Source organism: Stegastes partitus, unplaced genomic scaffold (genome assembly GCF_000690725.1).
Source record: "Stegastes partitus isolate 25-593 unplaced genomic scaffold, Stegastes_partitus-1.0.2 Scaffold651, whole genome shotgun sequence".
In the NCBI taxonomy this organism is placed as follows: domain Eukaryota; kingdom Metazoa; phylum Chordata; class Actinopteri; family Pomacentridae; genus Stegastes; species Stegastes partitus.
In genome coordinates, this window is record NW_007578382.1 from 339,313 (window position 1) to 355,020 (window position 15,708).

General features: G+C 42.5%; 1 protein-coding gene across 2 annotated transcripts in view; it reads left to right on the plus strand.

Annotated features, from left to right (window-relative positions):
- Window positions 1-15,708, plus strand: part of sppl3 (signal peptide peptidase 3) — a 41,371-nt gene that overhangs the window by 5,645 nt on the left and 20,018 nt on the right. The window contains exon 2 of one of the 2 annotated variants that reach the window (XM_008290014.1): window positions 9,784-10,237. In XM_008290014.1, coding sequence (XP_008288236.1) covers window positions 10,212-10,237 — 26 coding nt within the window. In that variant the 5' untranslated portion in view covers window positions 9,784-10,211. Of the gene's footprint in view, window positions 1-9,699; window positions 10,238-15,708 lie in introns of those variants that run through there. The other variant, XM_008290013.1, reaches the window with a different exon arrangement.

Sequence of the window (15,708 nt, forward strand, 5' to 3'; positions counted from 1 at the left end):
GCCGGAGCAAGTGCACATCTGGTGGGGGTGAACAACTTTGCGGTTCCCTGACCTTTCATCTGGGCCCTTTAATCCGGTCTGGTGTGCAGGTGGTGTATTGTTCCCATTCTTTCTCCCTGTCACTTTCTCCCTCACTGTGCATGACCCCATTCAACGTGCTGCGTATGAATAATCATCGTAAACAACCACATCCTTGCTCTTTAGCAGCCGTTTATTACTGCAGAAGTGTACCGTCTCTCAGTTTTGGTGTTCAACCGGGACTTTCTGACCTCCTCAGAAACGAGAACAGAAACTAAAAACAACGGCGCAATAGCACACTGTAAGCCATGCCCACAAAACTGAAAGCTACCGCAAAGCCTACCGAAACTCCACAGCGTCCCTGCCCGTATAAATCACATTTTTACCTCAACGCCATTTTTCAGGGTCTTCGTCGGTTCACAGAGGACAGCGTACAAAGAAAGTGCCTGTTCAGACAAGACGCCACGTTCAGCAGCCTTGACTCTAAACTAGGTCAGTGTTTCCACTAAGGCTCAATCGTTGCTGTTGACATTTCGCCTTCAAATGTCAAACCTGTGACGATCTACCTGACCAGCAGTGGGAGATAAATCTCAAGGTGCGGCAGAAACATCGCGCGTTTCCATGCATTTGAATGCAATTTCAGTTCGCTTGCAGTGAGGATCCATTTGGCTGATGGAAGCACTAAGCAACAATCAGACCAGTTCCTGATGATCATGAGCGATTATGAAATGACATATTGCCATTAAGCAACCAGTTTCCCTCTTGAAATAGCCTTAAAACTTCTGGCAGCCAGCCTCTGGTCTCCTCTTGCTTTACCACGCCCAAGTTTACAAGTTTTGCAATGAATTAATTTAACAACTATGGAATAACTTTATTTTTTTACGACTGATAACCTCACAATTAAGACTCTGCTGTTGACCTGCCCAGCAACATTAGGTCTATAGATCATATTTTGGAAGTGAAACAACTGTAATAATAGAAAATAGAGTCTTTACTTCAGTTCATCCATCAGCTACCGTACCCACGTTATTACCAGAAGTAGCAGGGCGCTGGAGCCTTTCCCAGCTGGCATCAGATGAGAGGCGGGGTTCACCCAAGACAGATCGCCAGTCCATCACAGGCCAATTCAGGACTGCCAATTCACCTACCATCCATGTGTTTGAACTGTGGGGGGGTGGAGGCACAGTGACAACAGACAGCCGGACAGTGCTCACCACTGCACCACCGACCCTAGTGCCGAATCGTAACACAAATAGTTTTTCCACAGTGAGGCTACAACCTTCACTGCTGTAAAGAGCAAGCCAGCAAATCCCCCCTGGAGCAGCACTTGGTGTCAGCGGGGAAACTCCCTTTTAGGATAAAGAAACCTCAGACAGACCAAGACTCAGACTGCAGTGAGAAGAGAGCATAGAGAGAGCAGATGAGCATCTTCTTACGTTAGATTCCCCCGTTTAGAGTTTGAAAAACGTCAGCAGCAGCAAAAAAATAAATAAAAATCCCCAAACCAACACTGTCTACCTGTGACTTTTAAAAACTATTTCAAGATTCCCCTGTTAAAGCACTGCAGGGTTTGTCTTCTAGTCTGGTCCCTGAGGAGGACTTTGTTGGTAGCAGAAGGTGACCCCACGAGATCCAGCCAGAAATGCTAAAGCTGCAAGACAGTCTTTTAAATCCGTCTTTTGAAAACAAATCTTTTAGTCCTTTTTTCGAATGTTCTTTTAAAAGTGCTCTATTTGTCAGCGTCCAGATTTGTTAATTTCATAACTTATCCCGCTTGCGTAACTTGTGTACTCCCTTCTGTTTCTCGAGACGTCCTCCACGAGTGCCTTATGACCCCTGCGTCTCCTTCAACATTTCTCCATCCCTTTCACTCTCCATAACCCTCACTATCCCTTTTTTGTCTCTCCCAGATTGTCTCTGTGCCTCTCCCAGCTTCCTGTCTCCCTAATCCTTAATCCTGTGGAAATCGGTCAGGCAGAATGAGCCAGCTTTGATCAGGCCCTCATATCAGGCATGCTAACAGTGTCAGCACACCCGGATCCCACAGAACCCTGGAGCCCAAGGGGAGAGCTTCAAACAGGCGTTCACCCCCCGACTCTGCTTGAGAGGAAGGGGAAAGAGAGGCTGCAGAGTTCCTGTCTCAACTGCCGGCTCCGGGCTTTGACATAAGTCTTAAATTCAGCAGACATTTGCATCATGACTCGACACCGTTTAGCTGCGATGGCACCTATGCTTTTCCGCATGAACTGAACTTGCTGTGGGAAAAAGAGATCAGGAAACCGGCGGCGCAAAGCTGTTTGTGGCCGAAGAACAGCGCACAGTCCAGAGATATGAAAGTCACTTCTGCTTCTCTCAGTAGTGTCCTTGACAGCGAGCATGGAATCTGTGTCTTTGGTGTTCTGGTGCTGTGATCCACAGCCAGGGATAATATGTGGGAGGAATGTCTCAAAAACACCTGGTGATCTCGAGGCGCAAATGCATGAAAATTAACCTTCCTTACAAGGTCAGCTTTGTACCGAGCATCTAAAAAAGTCAGAAAAAGACACACAGACTGCATTATGCCAGAGTGATTTCTGTTTTGTGCTGACAAACATCCAACGAAGAGAATATGTTTGGAATGATCACTGCATTACAATAACTTGAGCAAACCTGCTGGTTTCACTTCAGGTTACTGTTTGAAGGAGGAAAACGGCGCAAAAAAATGCTTTTACTGACTTGGACTGAAAGCATGAAGTTATTCCAGAAGTATTGCAAACATCAGATAACTGAGTGTCTTGCCAGTGCAGTCTTTTAGTCATGGAGCCTCTCCAGACTTTGCGTACAGGTGCAGATGTCCTGAGTTGAAAAGTCTTGGTACGTATTACACACGGAGTACGATCACATAAACAAGTAATTGGCAGAGCATGTGACCTCGTAAAAGGAACAGAGAACCAAAGGTTTTCTCCCTCTTACAGCCTCATGACCTGCAGGTTGGAGCTCTCTGCAGATCTACAACAATATTGACAGTGTCCTCAGACTGCTCATTTAATCAGTCCAGAGCAGTAATCAGGTGCTTTAAATCAGCCAGAGAAATGAAGCATTTAGCAGGGTCAGTCCGCAGGATGTGCAACATGAGATATGAAATGTAACTACCTATCAGAGCAAACTCTGTTCTTCAGCTGGAAATGACTGAGGCAACACTTTTTTTAAAATGATAATATCACTGTTGTCATTATCTTGGTCTTTAGCTTGAAGAGTAAATTGTGCAACCATGCCCTAAGTCAGTGATCAGGTAGCTTCTTCCAAATAATGTAGAATACAAAGTTGAAGAAAATGGGACGAAAATACCAAGATGTTTCTCTAAATGGACGCAAAAATGCAGTGATGTAATGAATATAAATAGTTGCATGCATAACTCTTCTGCATGACTTGCTGTGTGGCGTCCAGTTCATTCTCATTGTGAATGCTGACCCCTAGTGGCCACAGTGATGTACTACACTGTTAAAATGGAAAAAAACGACCCCAGAGGACAAGCAGTTTACTACAACTCATACTTACATTTTATTGTACCACTGTCCTCTAGTGGCCATGGCAACTATGACAGGAGGAAGTGAGTGATGTATTTAAATTGGTGTTTGGCTGTTCTGACCCAGCCTCCCCTAATCCTAACAATCCAATCCCCCCAACCTTAAACACCAATCACAGCAGAGTGGCCTTCTTACTCTGTTCCTCTTTATACAATTTTGGATCAACTATGTAATTATCCAGCTGCACGGTCCTCGTGGGAGGAGGTCAGGGTGGATGGATGGGTGGGCAAATCACTGTGGTTTTTTTAACACAGGTGGCTGCTGATTCTTTCCCATGCTAACCTGATAATCAACATGTCTTTTAGCCATGACTGCTCCATAACCTTAACCCCATTTTTGTTCTTGTAACCATGGCAACAAAGATCCTCTTTTCTGTTTTCTTCTTTTTTAAAAAACCCAAACACAGATCTATCACAAAACCTAATCACATTGTTTAGGGGCTTTAGATTAAAAAATGATTCATGGGATATTTTCCGCCACCCATAAAGTGATCATTTCGAAGAGGCATTCAGGAGTTAAGGACAAATAACCTATAAGCTCATTCAGAATAGAGGATTTGTTGGTCCAGATTGATTTTTAAGCTAGTCACATATTTACTTAATGACGGATACACCCCTCTCCTTATCTTTAGTGTACTCACCACACAATAGTGAGCCAACTAATATACTCTTATCTACATTTTTACGGCATTTTCATTTACACTGAAATTATTGGCAGCACTTTTTGTCGCTGGTGATGTCGCTGACATTAATGTGAGATTAGTGAGCAACAAATTGAGTTTTTTTTTTTTTTTTAAATGAACGTCATTCAAATGAAGCATGTAATTTAAACATCCTGGCAGCAATTGAGACTTGATTAACAATCTTTACACCAGACCCTAATATTCCTCACACATTCATTTAAGTCATAGTTGAGGCGATAACGGAGAGAATTTGATTTTTAATTGCAAACCTTTAGCCTTCAGTATTTGATTAAAGCTAAGAGCTGATGTTTGAACTATCAGTGATTTTTAATTTATGGCTGCATGATCTGTGTGTTTACTCCCGCTTCTAAGAACGTCTTATGGCCACGGCTGCAATAAATGGCACCTGGGATGCTTCCCTTTTTGTAAATATATGACCTAAGAATGTAAATAAAAAACTTTCATCACACATGTACTCATCACAGAGCTGTGTTCTTCTCAGAGGTTCTACAACAAGGTCATCATGTGCACTAAACTACATAATTTAGGGGCTTTGTCACATCTGACATTACAGTGACTGTTGTGGTACTCGTGATTACTAAGAACCTCTCCGGGAACACGTAACATATATACAGTTGAAACCAGAAGTTTACATACACTGTATAAAAAGACACATTACCTTTTTTGTCCTGACTGCCTGACGTTAAATCAGACTAAACATTTCCTGTTTTAGGTCAGCTAGGATCATTTATATTTGCTAAATGCCAGAATAAGACTTTTTTATTACTTTCTTCAAAGTCAGAAGTTTACATACGTTTCCTTAGTATTTGGTAGCTTTGCCTTTAAACTGTACGACTTGGGTCAAACGTTTTGAGTTTCCTTCCACATGCTTCTTACAATAGTTTCCTGGAACTTTGGCAGATTCCTCCTGACAGAACTGGTGGAACTGAGTCAGGTTTGTTGGCCGCCATGCTCCACACGCCTTTTCAGCTCTGGCCACAAGTTTTCTACGGAACTGATATCAGGGCTTTGTGATGGCCACTCCACAACATTGACTTTGTTGTCCTTAAACCACTTTGTAACTCATTTGGCGGGATGCTTAGAGTCATTCTCCATTTGGAGGACCCATTTGTGCCCAAGCTTTAACTTCCTGACTAATGTCTTGAGATGTTGCTTCAATATTTCCACATAATGTTCTTTCCTCATGATGCCATCTATTGTGTGAAGTGCACCAGTCCCTCCTACAGCAACACACCCCCACAACATGATGCTGCCACCCCCGTGCTTCACCGTTGGGATGATGTTCTCAGGCTTCAAACTTCCTCCTTTTTCCTCCAGATGTACCGATGGTCATTATGGTCAAACAGTTCAGTTTCAGTTCCATCAGCCCACAGGACATCTCTCCAAAAATTAAGCTCTTTGTGCCTGTGTGCATTTGCAGACTGTAGTCTGGCTTTTTTGAGTGATGTCTTCTCCCTCTCTGAGTATCCTTCCAGCCCATGTCGGTACAGGACTGGTTTCACTGTGGATAATGACTCGCTGACCAGCTTCAGCAGCATCTTCACAAGGTCTTTAGCTTCTGTTCTGGGGTTGATTCGCACATTTCACCCAAAACATTTCATCTCTGGGAACCCGTCTCCTTCCTGAGTGCTATGATGGCTGGACATTCCCATGGTGTCTATACTTGATATAATTGTTTGAACAGATGAACGTGGAACCTTCAGGCATCTGGAAATTGTATCCAAAGATGAACCAGACTTGTGGAAGTCCTCAATTCTCTTCCTGATATCTTGGCTGATTTCTTTAGATTTCCCCATGTTGTCACAAAAGGAAAGAAGGAATGCAGTGTGTTTGAGGTGTGCCTTACAATACATCCACAGGTGTGCCTCCAATTAACTCAACTGTTGTCAGTTAACTTTTCAAAAGCTTCCAAAGCCGTGACATCACCATCTGGGCTTTTCCAAATAGTTTGAAGGCATCTTAGTGGATGTAAACTTCTGACTTTGAAGAAAAATTCTCTTAAAAAAATTCTGTCTGTCATTATTCTGGCATTTAGCAAATAGAAATCCTTTTGGGAATCCTAACTGACCTCAAACAGGAAAAGTTTAGTCACATTTAATGTCAAACAGTGAGAACAAAAGGTTATGTGTCTTTTTATACAGTGTATGTCAGCTTCTGGTTTCAGCTGTACATATATATGTTCACTGACTCTTGCCCTGACTGAGTGTTAGGCGTTAGTTCATTCCTGTGTTTCTGCAGCTCCTGATGGGAGAACACCACCCCTCCAGCTGGTGTCTATAAAGATATGATGACACAAGGAGTGTTTCTAAACTGACCCTGAAGCAGAACATACCAAATAGTTTGAAAAGCACAGACTAGTCGTTTTTTTTTTTCAGAAGCAGCAGGCTACACTGTCTCTAATAAAACTCAGCTAACTCCGGTTTTGTTTCATAAGGTATCAGGTGCAGGTTGATGAATGCTGCGGAAAAACCTCAGTTGACCTTGAATTAATAAGGCTTTTGGTTAATGCTGCTTCAGTATCTTGTGAATATGTGGCTCGGTTGCTGAGAACAGATTGTACATAATCTGTAAGAAAAGCAGCTCTTTGCAGACTTTGGTAATCCCCACACTCTTTGGCTAGAGGGAATCCCACTGACCCCTTTCTAAACCCAATGGCGTCTTTATCTACTGCAAAGACACAGTCTTATCTGGCACCGCCTAAGCCCTAATAGGGAGGTTTTTCTATGTTCAAGCATGATTATTTGTTCCACTGGAGTGTAAAACCTACCTTCGATCAATACATGCACAGTCCAGGCCTTAAGTATCTGCACATTTAGACTTTTTTTTTTTTAGCTCTTCAGACTCTAGTAATTCAGTTTGAAATACACTATTGGATTCTGCTGTACATTAAAGTGCCAGCTGTCTGCTTTAATTTGACACAAAACTATTTGGGAAACAGCCATTTTGAACATAAAGAAAACATCTAGTATTTTATTGGAAAATCCTCTTCAGTCAGCGGCCACCTGAAGGCTTAAACCCAAAAACCTCAACAGATGCCCTGATAATGCTCTCGCAGGCCTTCAACTGGAGCCTCTTCTAGTTGTGGTGACTTGGCCAGTTATGGATATCCCACCTCTTCACTCTTTGTTTGCGTCGAACATATGTTTGGGATCGCCGTCTTGCTGGATGATGAGTCTTGATGCTTTGGGCTGAATCTAAGCACAAAGCCGCCTCCGGTCCACCTCTACGTTCACTCAGTCGCTTCTGTCAGCAGTGATATGATCAATTAAGGCCAGTGTGGCAGTTCTACTTACAGATGCACATGTCCGAGTGATAACAGAACCACCAGCACTGCATGTTTGACAGATGAGGTCTACATGCTTTGGGTCATTTTCTTTTCTCTCCTGTTCTCATTCCATCATATTGATAGAAGGTATTGTGTAGTCAAGGTTCTTGTCAGGTCCGATCTTAACCAGCTAGGCTTTTTATTGTATTTGTTGTAAAAACTACCTTGTTATGACCAGCACCTTCTGTACAGGCAGCAGCTCTGTTACTGTAAAGCACACACCACTCTGACCCGAGGCTTCCTTTTTTTTTTTTGCACATATCGTCATTGTTTTGTTAACAGACCGCAGAAAGTTGCAACAGTGAACAAAACTATGTTGTGTACTAACAGATGCACTCCTCGCCCACTTTGCACTGAAGGATTTGTTCTTCCCTTAACTTGGTCCATCTATCCGTGCGCCTACATGAGCACCAGTTTGTGCATTTGTTCATCCACAGCAGCACATTTCGTTATTTACGCATCATATTACCTGACGATCCTGCAAAGCCTGAAGTGGAAGACGAGCATTTCCACTTGAAAACAACAAATCTAATGGGCCGTAAAATTACTATAAACTTTACCGACCGTATCCGCGATACCTTGAGGACACCGGCTCTATTTTGGATGCTTGTCCTTCAACTCTCCCCCCCTGGTCAAATTCTACATTTTCTGTAGCCTTTTAAACCCCCGCTGGAGGAGGAGCTGTTGATGTTTTCAGTGACCACCTGACCTTTCCTCTCTTCCCACCATCTGGTCAAAACATCCACTTGAGGACATCGACGTCTAATGGACAGATTGTCATTGAATTCACTCAGCACACTTGTACCCAGAGGACAAATGGTGCCATCTGCATTCTTTTTAGTGCACCTTTTAGTCCAAAACGAAAACTTTCTCCGATCGGCGTATTGGCTGTTCGGGGCCTGTTACGTAGTCTCTGTGTTTTCCCTAAAGCAAACAAACCCACATTTTAATGATGCCGTGCTCTTTTGGCTGTGCTGCTTACTGATAAGGCTCCTTGAACAGAGCAAGACAAAGGGCGTAGAGCTACACCAAAGGCTCCGCCAGGCTCTGGGGCTCACTGTTGAGAAAAACAAATTATTGCATAAATTGAGAGTTTTGACCTCGTAATGGTGCCGGATGAAAAGCTGGGATATAAACAAGTTCACAAAACCTACAAATGCTCGCATCAAAGCGTACAAATCAATTCAACAGTCATCAAACTAAATGTCAACCCGCAATAAAAGCCAGTTGGCTGCCAGAGTCATTGGGTTAATCCTCTGAAGACAACGAACGACTGAATGAGATGCTTTATTATAGCAATCGATTACAATTATTGTTGAATTAACACCAAAGAAAGGAATTTTGCAAGGATAAAAAAAAGTTTGCTTATTAAAGGACCCTGCAAGTATCTATAGAAATGTTTGTTTTATTGCTTATTATGGCAATTTTTCAAAAGCCACATTGCTTAGAGAAAAACAAAAAGGTAGGCCTATTATATTTTATATGGGACTGGCTTATTATTTCTTTTTACTTTGCTGTTCTGGACCCACTGTGCAGTGCTTTGTAATATTGCCTAATTTTTTTTCTCCTATGTTCTGACCAGAGGCATGCAGTCCCCAGAGCACGGAATGATTTGAAACGACCTGATATAGATTTTAATCTACAAATTGTTCAGATAACTCTGTGAACCATTTCTGTGATCAGCTTCTGGGCCTGTGTGTCACTGGACCAGGCTTTCATTACAAAATAATGGCAAAAAAAAAAAAGAGAGAGAGGCCTAAAGCAATTTCAGTTCTCTTCTGTGTAAACTATTTATTTTCAATTTGCTCACTTTTTTTTTTTTTTTCAAAAAGGCCATTTTTCGTCTTAATGGTTAATTAAATTAGTTTTATTTTGAGGGGTTTGTCATTTTTTTCCTGATTTGACAGTAATTAAAATAATGTTTCGTGATTGAGTCAAACGATCGGCCACTTAATTAAATTACAACCACGCATTATTACATTTTACAATCGACGTAATGCTCACGGCTTTAGCTGGAGGTGTGTATGATAGGCTGCAATGCTGCCAGCTGAGGGGAAACCATTGCGAGCGTTCTCAGTGCATGAAAGCATTTCAGTGCACGTCCTACTTGTAAACCTCTACAGCAGGGCGATTTTGCGCGTTCCCGTGGACTCTCGCCATAGAAAACAAAGCTGAACGTCTTCCATAACAGCTAGGGGTGCAGACCGGAGGAATATCCGAATTTATTCTGGACACACCAGGCGGAATATGGATTTACAGTGGGTGTAGCATCGTTGGAGACCGAGCCTTCTCGGCTGGGGTGACGGCAGGACATTAGCGAAACCGACGAAAATAACATCTGTGTGTTTTTTTTTTCTCGGGGTGCTTTGTCTTGTCCACCTAACGATAGCAAACCATCATTCTCGTTTCAATCGCAAGATATTCAGCTAGTGATTACTAGCTGCCGCCGGGATGTATCATCATGTTGTCACCTAAAAGAAACTGCTAGGACGTCGGATTGTGAAGGAAAAGCAGAAAACCTCTCCCAGGTCCCAACGGGTTGTCACCGGGACCTGAATCTGTGTTAGCCACAGTCGCGGAACCCACTGTTTTCGGCGATATGGCGGAGCAAGGCTACTCATCTTGGTGAGTGCGCACAGGCGTTGCGCTACTGACTAGTAGTAGCTACTGAGCGTTAGCTGCTGCTACTGCCAAGTCTGAATGTAATAGGTCATTAAACCAATGAATTATATGTCTGTCACTTCACGGGAATGTCTGGCTCCTCACACTGATGCTTCCAAATGCATTTATCACCGTCTACGGGGCAAAATGCCATACATCAAAATATTTTTTCCTGCAGCTCAGATATTGCTAACAGCTAACTTTAGCTGGCTGCTTAGCTAGCCGCGGCTAATCAGCAGCACCAGCTGATGCTGTGCTAACGTTATCCTGCTCCGGTCAAATCCAATGGTGCTATTGTGAGCGAATGCTAAAGAGCTAGCTGCCCTGCTAACGGCTTGATAAGCACATTGGGTTAGCCATTTGGTGAATTATCCTTTCTTCCGTCGTATCACCCCTTGCTTTCAGGAAAATGTAATTTTGCACAATAAACGCAGCATTGCATGACAGTGTCAAGCAGCTTAGTTGGCGTTAGCTGTGCCAACAAATTAGCGTTAGCTGATTAGCTGGTTAGCATTCGTCGTCGACCCGCTGCACACAATAACAAAGGTTCTGCCGTAGATTGCTAAACTAGCATCGCAGTCATGTTTCAAAAAACGCCACTTTCTTTATTGTGGCACACGACAGGTTGCTACGAATAGTATATCGGGGTTTGTGAGGTACACAGAGTTAAGGCCAAGTTAACGTTATAGCTAAATTTTCGTGCTTGGGTGAAGTATAGAAGCAACGAAGCCATACAGAGATGGTGTGAAATGCGTTGTCCCTGTGAATGAAAATGACCACCTTGTTAGGGCCCGGGTAATTAATGTAGGTTACATTATGCTTGTGTGATCACAGCACCACGGGTTGAATGTTTGGATCAATTTTAGAACAACATCGGCTTGTGTATGAGTAGTCCAAATCAATGAGTCTCCAGGAGCAGATCAGGTCCACATATGCACTGTTTTCATCTCATACGTTGTTCAACTGGTATTGAATGGCTGAAAGATTTCTTAGGATCCCTGTATTTACATTCTTTTCACATCAGTTGAACAACGTATCAGTTTGAAATCATCCAACCAAAGCCCTCCGTGTTGTTGTCTGTCTGTAAACACTAACTTTTGATCAACTCTTTGTCCATGGAGCTGCTCTGTGTCACTGTGAATTTAAACTCACTTGGTTTCAGGGCTGCAAGCTTCAAGGAAGTTCCTCACATTTGCCTGTTCGTTTGTCATCTCATTTATCAGCCATGCAGATACCAGGAGGTTAGTTTTCTTTGTTTTAACATGGACTTGCATTACATTAGGTTAGTTTAAATGATCAGGACATCCATTTTAAGCGTCAGCACGCAGGAAGCGACGATAGTTTTATCAGGAATTCAAGCTGACAGCCATGAATGGAAAAGCCCATCAGTATTTCCCCAAAGCTTCCCATAGCATTTATCTATTAATGTTTGAATAATGTAGACTTTGGAGGCTGTAATTCACGAGAGGCTGAGTGGATGGTTTGAGAGAACAGTTAACAGGTGACTGCCTCCTCGACGCTACAACAATATAAATGTAATATGAAGAAAGACATGAGTTGTTTTTATGTGTTTGGTTTGTTTTGAACTTCAGGATTGAGAGAAAAACAGCGTCTGTCGAAAATCCACCCCAAAAAAGAGTGAATCAGTAACGCTTTGCCGTTCATTTTAAAACCCTTTTTACATTATTTTGATAATTACATCCAGTCAAAAGGTTTCTGCATTCTGATTTGATGTTTATAAGCGTTGTTGTCTCTAAATTCCGCCTGGTTGACTTGTCAACAAACACAGTGCATCTGAGGTCAAGAGATGCACCATCAGGAACGGGGGGTGGCCGTTCCCTTTTCCCTCAAAGCATTAGTATTTATGTGGGAATTTTTAGCAAGCGCTCCCGACTACTTGAAGGTTTTTTGGACTTGATAAACACAGCAAGAACAAAGTTGGATTGGCCTTTCAGCTCGCTGGGTCATCACTCACTGTACAGATGGCTGAGATCCCATCACGGTGCCAGATGTGGTTCAATCGAGCTGATGGACGCCTATCAAAATATATTCTGTGTGCATATTTCCATATCCAGGTGGGATATCCAGATTCAGGTTGTATGCTAATATCAGGTGTAGATAGCGTCCAAAATGCAAGGTGCTTCAGCTTGTTAAGTCCAGCTTAGAACAAAACCAAACACAAGGGGAAAGCACCAGCCTCCGTTAAATAGGAAAAAATGATAGAAATGCAGATTATACATGTTCTAACTTCCAGTGTTTTTATCAAGTGAAGCTAAACACATTTTAAAACATCTAATAATGCTGATTAAGACAGCAAACAAGTGTCATTCTTCAAATATTTGTGCCCCCTCGAGAGGTAAATCTGTAGGGGGGCTTTTAAGTGTGGTTGTTTGTGTTAATGTACAAACTAAGCAGGAAAACATGAAGAACAGTGACCGTCTTTTGTGCTAGAAATAACCTAAACGACACCGAGGAGCTTCACAGACGACTATAGAGGAATGTTGGCAATATAGTTTCCAGCGAAATCAAAGCTGGTATGTTCACACTGGCAAAAAAATTTTTGCTTTGCAGCCAAACTGATAAGTCACATTTGCTTTCATCACTGCAGTGTGCACCGACTATCAATGAGGGCAAAAAGATATCGCAGAAGGCTTTTACAGTGTTTCTCAACATACAATTGTCTGCAATGTTCCAGCAGTTTCACAAGATCGGTTGCATCCTTTCTTGAAATGCTGGATGCGTAGCAAGACTAGAAACGCCACGTTTGGCGTCGCTGTAGCTGTGGGTGAGAGATGCTGATGAGGTCACACCTGTCTGGCTGATAGTGCCGTTCCCATTACCTGATCAGTAGGTGGTGTTTTGTCTTCGTATCAACAGCAAGTTAATACGATTTCACAGCAAGCGCATTCAGTAGTTTTAAATCAAGCTTATCCAGTGTCACAAACGGTATCAACCTTTGCGGTGAGTCATTTGTAAATGATTTTATTGCCGGCATTGTCTGTCTGTCTCTTTGCCCTCACCTCTTGTCACTTACCAGGCGGCGAGCAGCTAAGGCTAACTCCAGACATCATCGCGTCTGCTGAATGTCACCCCGTGCCCCAAATACCTCAAACGCAGAAATACAAACACCCACAGAGTTGTGACATACCTCTCGCATACCGCTTCTGTTTCATGAGCATTAAAAAAAGCCACCACCTAAATACTACGCTTGATTTTATAAGTGGCATCTGACTAGGTAGGTATTTGAAGACAGACCTCTAATGACAGTGTGTGTACAGACATAGGGTGCATTTGCAAGTTTTGTTGTGCGCAATTAGTTTTATAGCTACTATAGGGCTGCCTGGATAATTTGCTAATAAACCACAGCAAGCCCCCCTTTTTTTTTTTTAGGTTCATGGCAGCCAGCTGGCTAATGTACAGTTCTGAAGGTGTCTTGTTTGAAAGTTGTAGTTTGATGCCACTTTCTTGTGTCTTTCGAGCTTTCCTGATTGTTAACCATTTGTTGTCTCTTAGTTTCTCTTCCTCACTTTCTGTTTTGCTGTCGGAGCTGCGTTAAATCAGATCTGTTCAAGCATCACGTATGAGGTGAAATTGTGAAAGTGTTGCTTACTTGAGCGGAAACATTCACAGATGTATTTAAAAACCAGCAGACCAAGAAAGTTGTTGTGTATGCTTTCGTTTTACTTGCTCTTCCGGGTAAGTTTTAAACGCTTTGCCCCACTCTTTGTGTTTGGGTCTGACAGACACCGATCAGTTGCTGCTCTTATGGGTGCCATCTTGTGAAAGCTCTTAATCTGTTAATTCATGGTTAGAAACCACATCTATTCATCGCAACCATTTCAAATCTGCCACTAACCACACAGGGAGACCTAATATAGACATTACAAAATATTGTGTTTTGTTTCTGTGTAATTTTCATTTACAGTTTTGCTCTCGTCAGTGTGTTTATGCAGATCACTGTGTGCCTTCTGGAACGGGTTAACATCTCAATTCAATGCTTTGATGGTCCGCTAAACAGCCTAGTCTGTAATAAATGTGGTCGCGCTTTGGTACCAAGTTGACGTCAAAATTCTGAAACTATGACAGGACTTATTTTTGTAAGTTACCATAGCTGCTGCAAGTGCTGGAGACAATGGAAAATAACAACATGTGAAACAGCAGCAGCAGCAGCAGCAAGTGCACATTCTGCAGAAGGTCCATTGTGATGTGTCGGAGGGGAGAGAAAAACACAGCGAGACTCGTGCATAGAGATACTTAGCGTTTGAGTCGGATCATCGGAGACGTGTTTAATTATAAGCCACCAAAAGTCACCATGCAAATGTGTGACGGAGCATTTTATAAGCAAAGAAGCAAACACCTCAACTAAGCGCCCCAGACAGACGTCCAGATCTGCACACACAGAATCCAAGAAGACGGCTGTTAACTTCATATTAACAAGATGTCACCAAAATGGTAACATCCGGATAAGTTCTTGTTTGTGAGTCGTGACAGCTGCCGTCTGTTCAGAACACAGCACGTTAACAAAAGCTAGCTTTAGCTTGTTTGGGCCATACCATGAGCAGGCTGCTATCGGTTCAGGATGGAGTGTTGTGTACACGGCAAAATAGGAGCTTATGTTGACATATATTCATTTGATTGGTGATATTTTTGTGATGGAGAATTGTGTCATTTCAGCAGTTGTGACACCAAATATGTGGTTTAATGAAAAACCAAACCAGGATTCACGAGAAGATCAAGTCAATAATAAAGTAAATATGATGAGAAGTTTATATTTCTTACAAATAACTACTCCGGCGCTGTGGACACAAACTTCTTTTTTTAAAATACACAGACCTTTGTAAAAATCAGATCCTAAGAACTCTAAATTTTTGACTTAAATAACAAGAATGTGCCACGTTTCCAAAGCATCTGTTGTTACCAAACAGAATTATGTGTGAAGCGCTATGAGGAATGTTAACAGGCATGAGCTGATGAATTATCTCTGTCCAATCATCAGTCAGGACAGCCTCAGGGTTTTAGCAGTTTTGGGGTTGTGGTGTTTTTCCCCACCAGAATCGCTGTAAGGCTTCTATCAGCTCTTGTTTATTACTTGTGAGATGTTGCGGACACTTTAAATTTACTAGTGACTGAAACCGAAATATGTTGTTCTTCAGGCATCACCGTCTCCTGCTCAGGTGTTTCTTTAGTCACGCAAACTCGTCTGTTCACAGAAGGTTTGAAATACTGTCACAGGCAGAAACACACGAGCACGTTTTCTTTTTTTTACAGCGTCCCAGTGACGCCTAATCGAGGCGACCTGTTAAACTCATTTCTGCCGCCTTGCAAAACAGTATACGGCCGAGGCGGCCGGTGATCTCGCTCTGTGCTTGTAAAATGTATATTTACGGCAATGAGCAGAGGTTAATGGCTAACGTGCCAGTTTATTTTCCATCGAT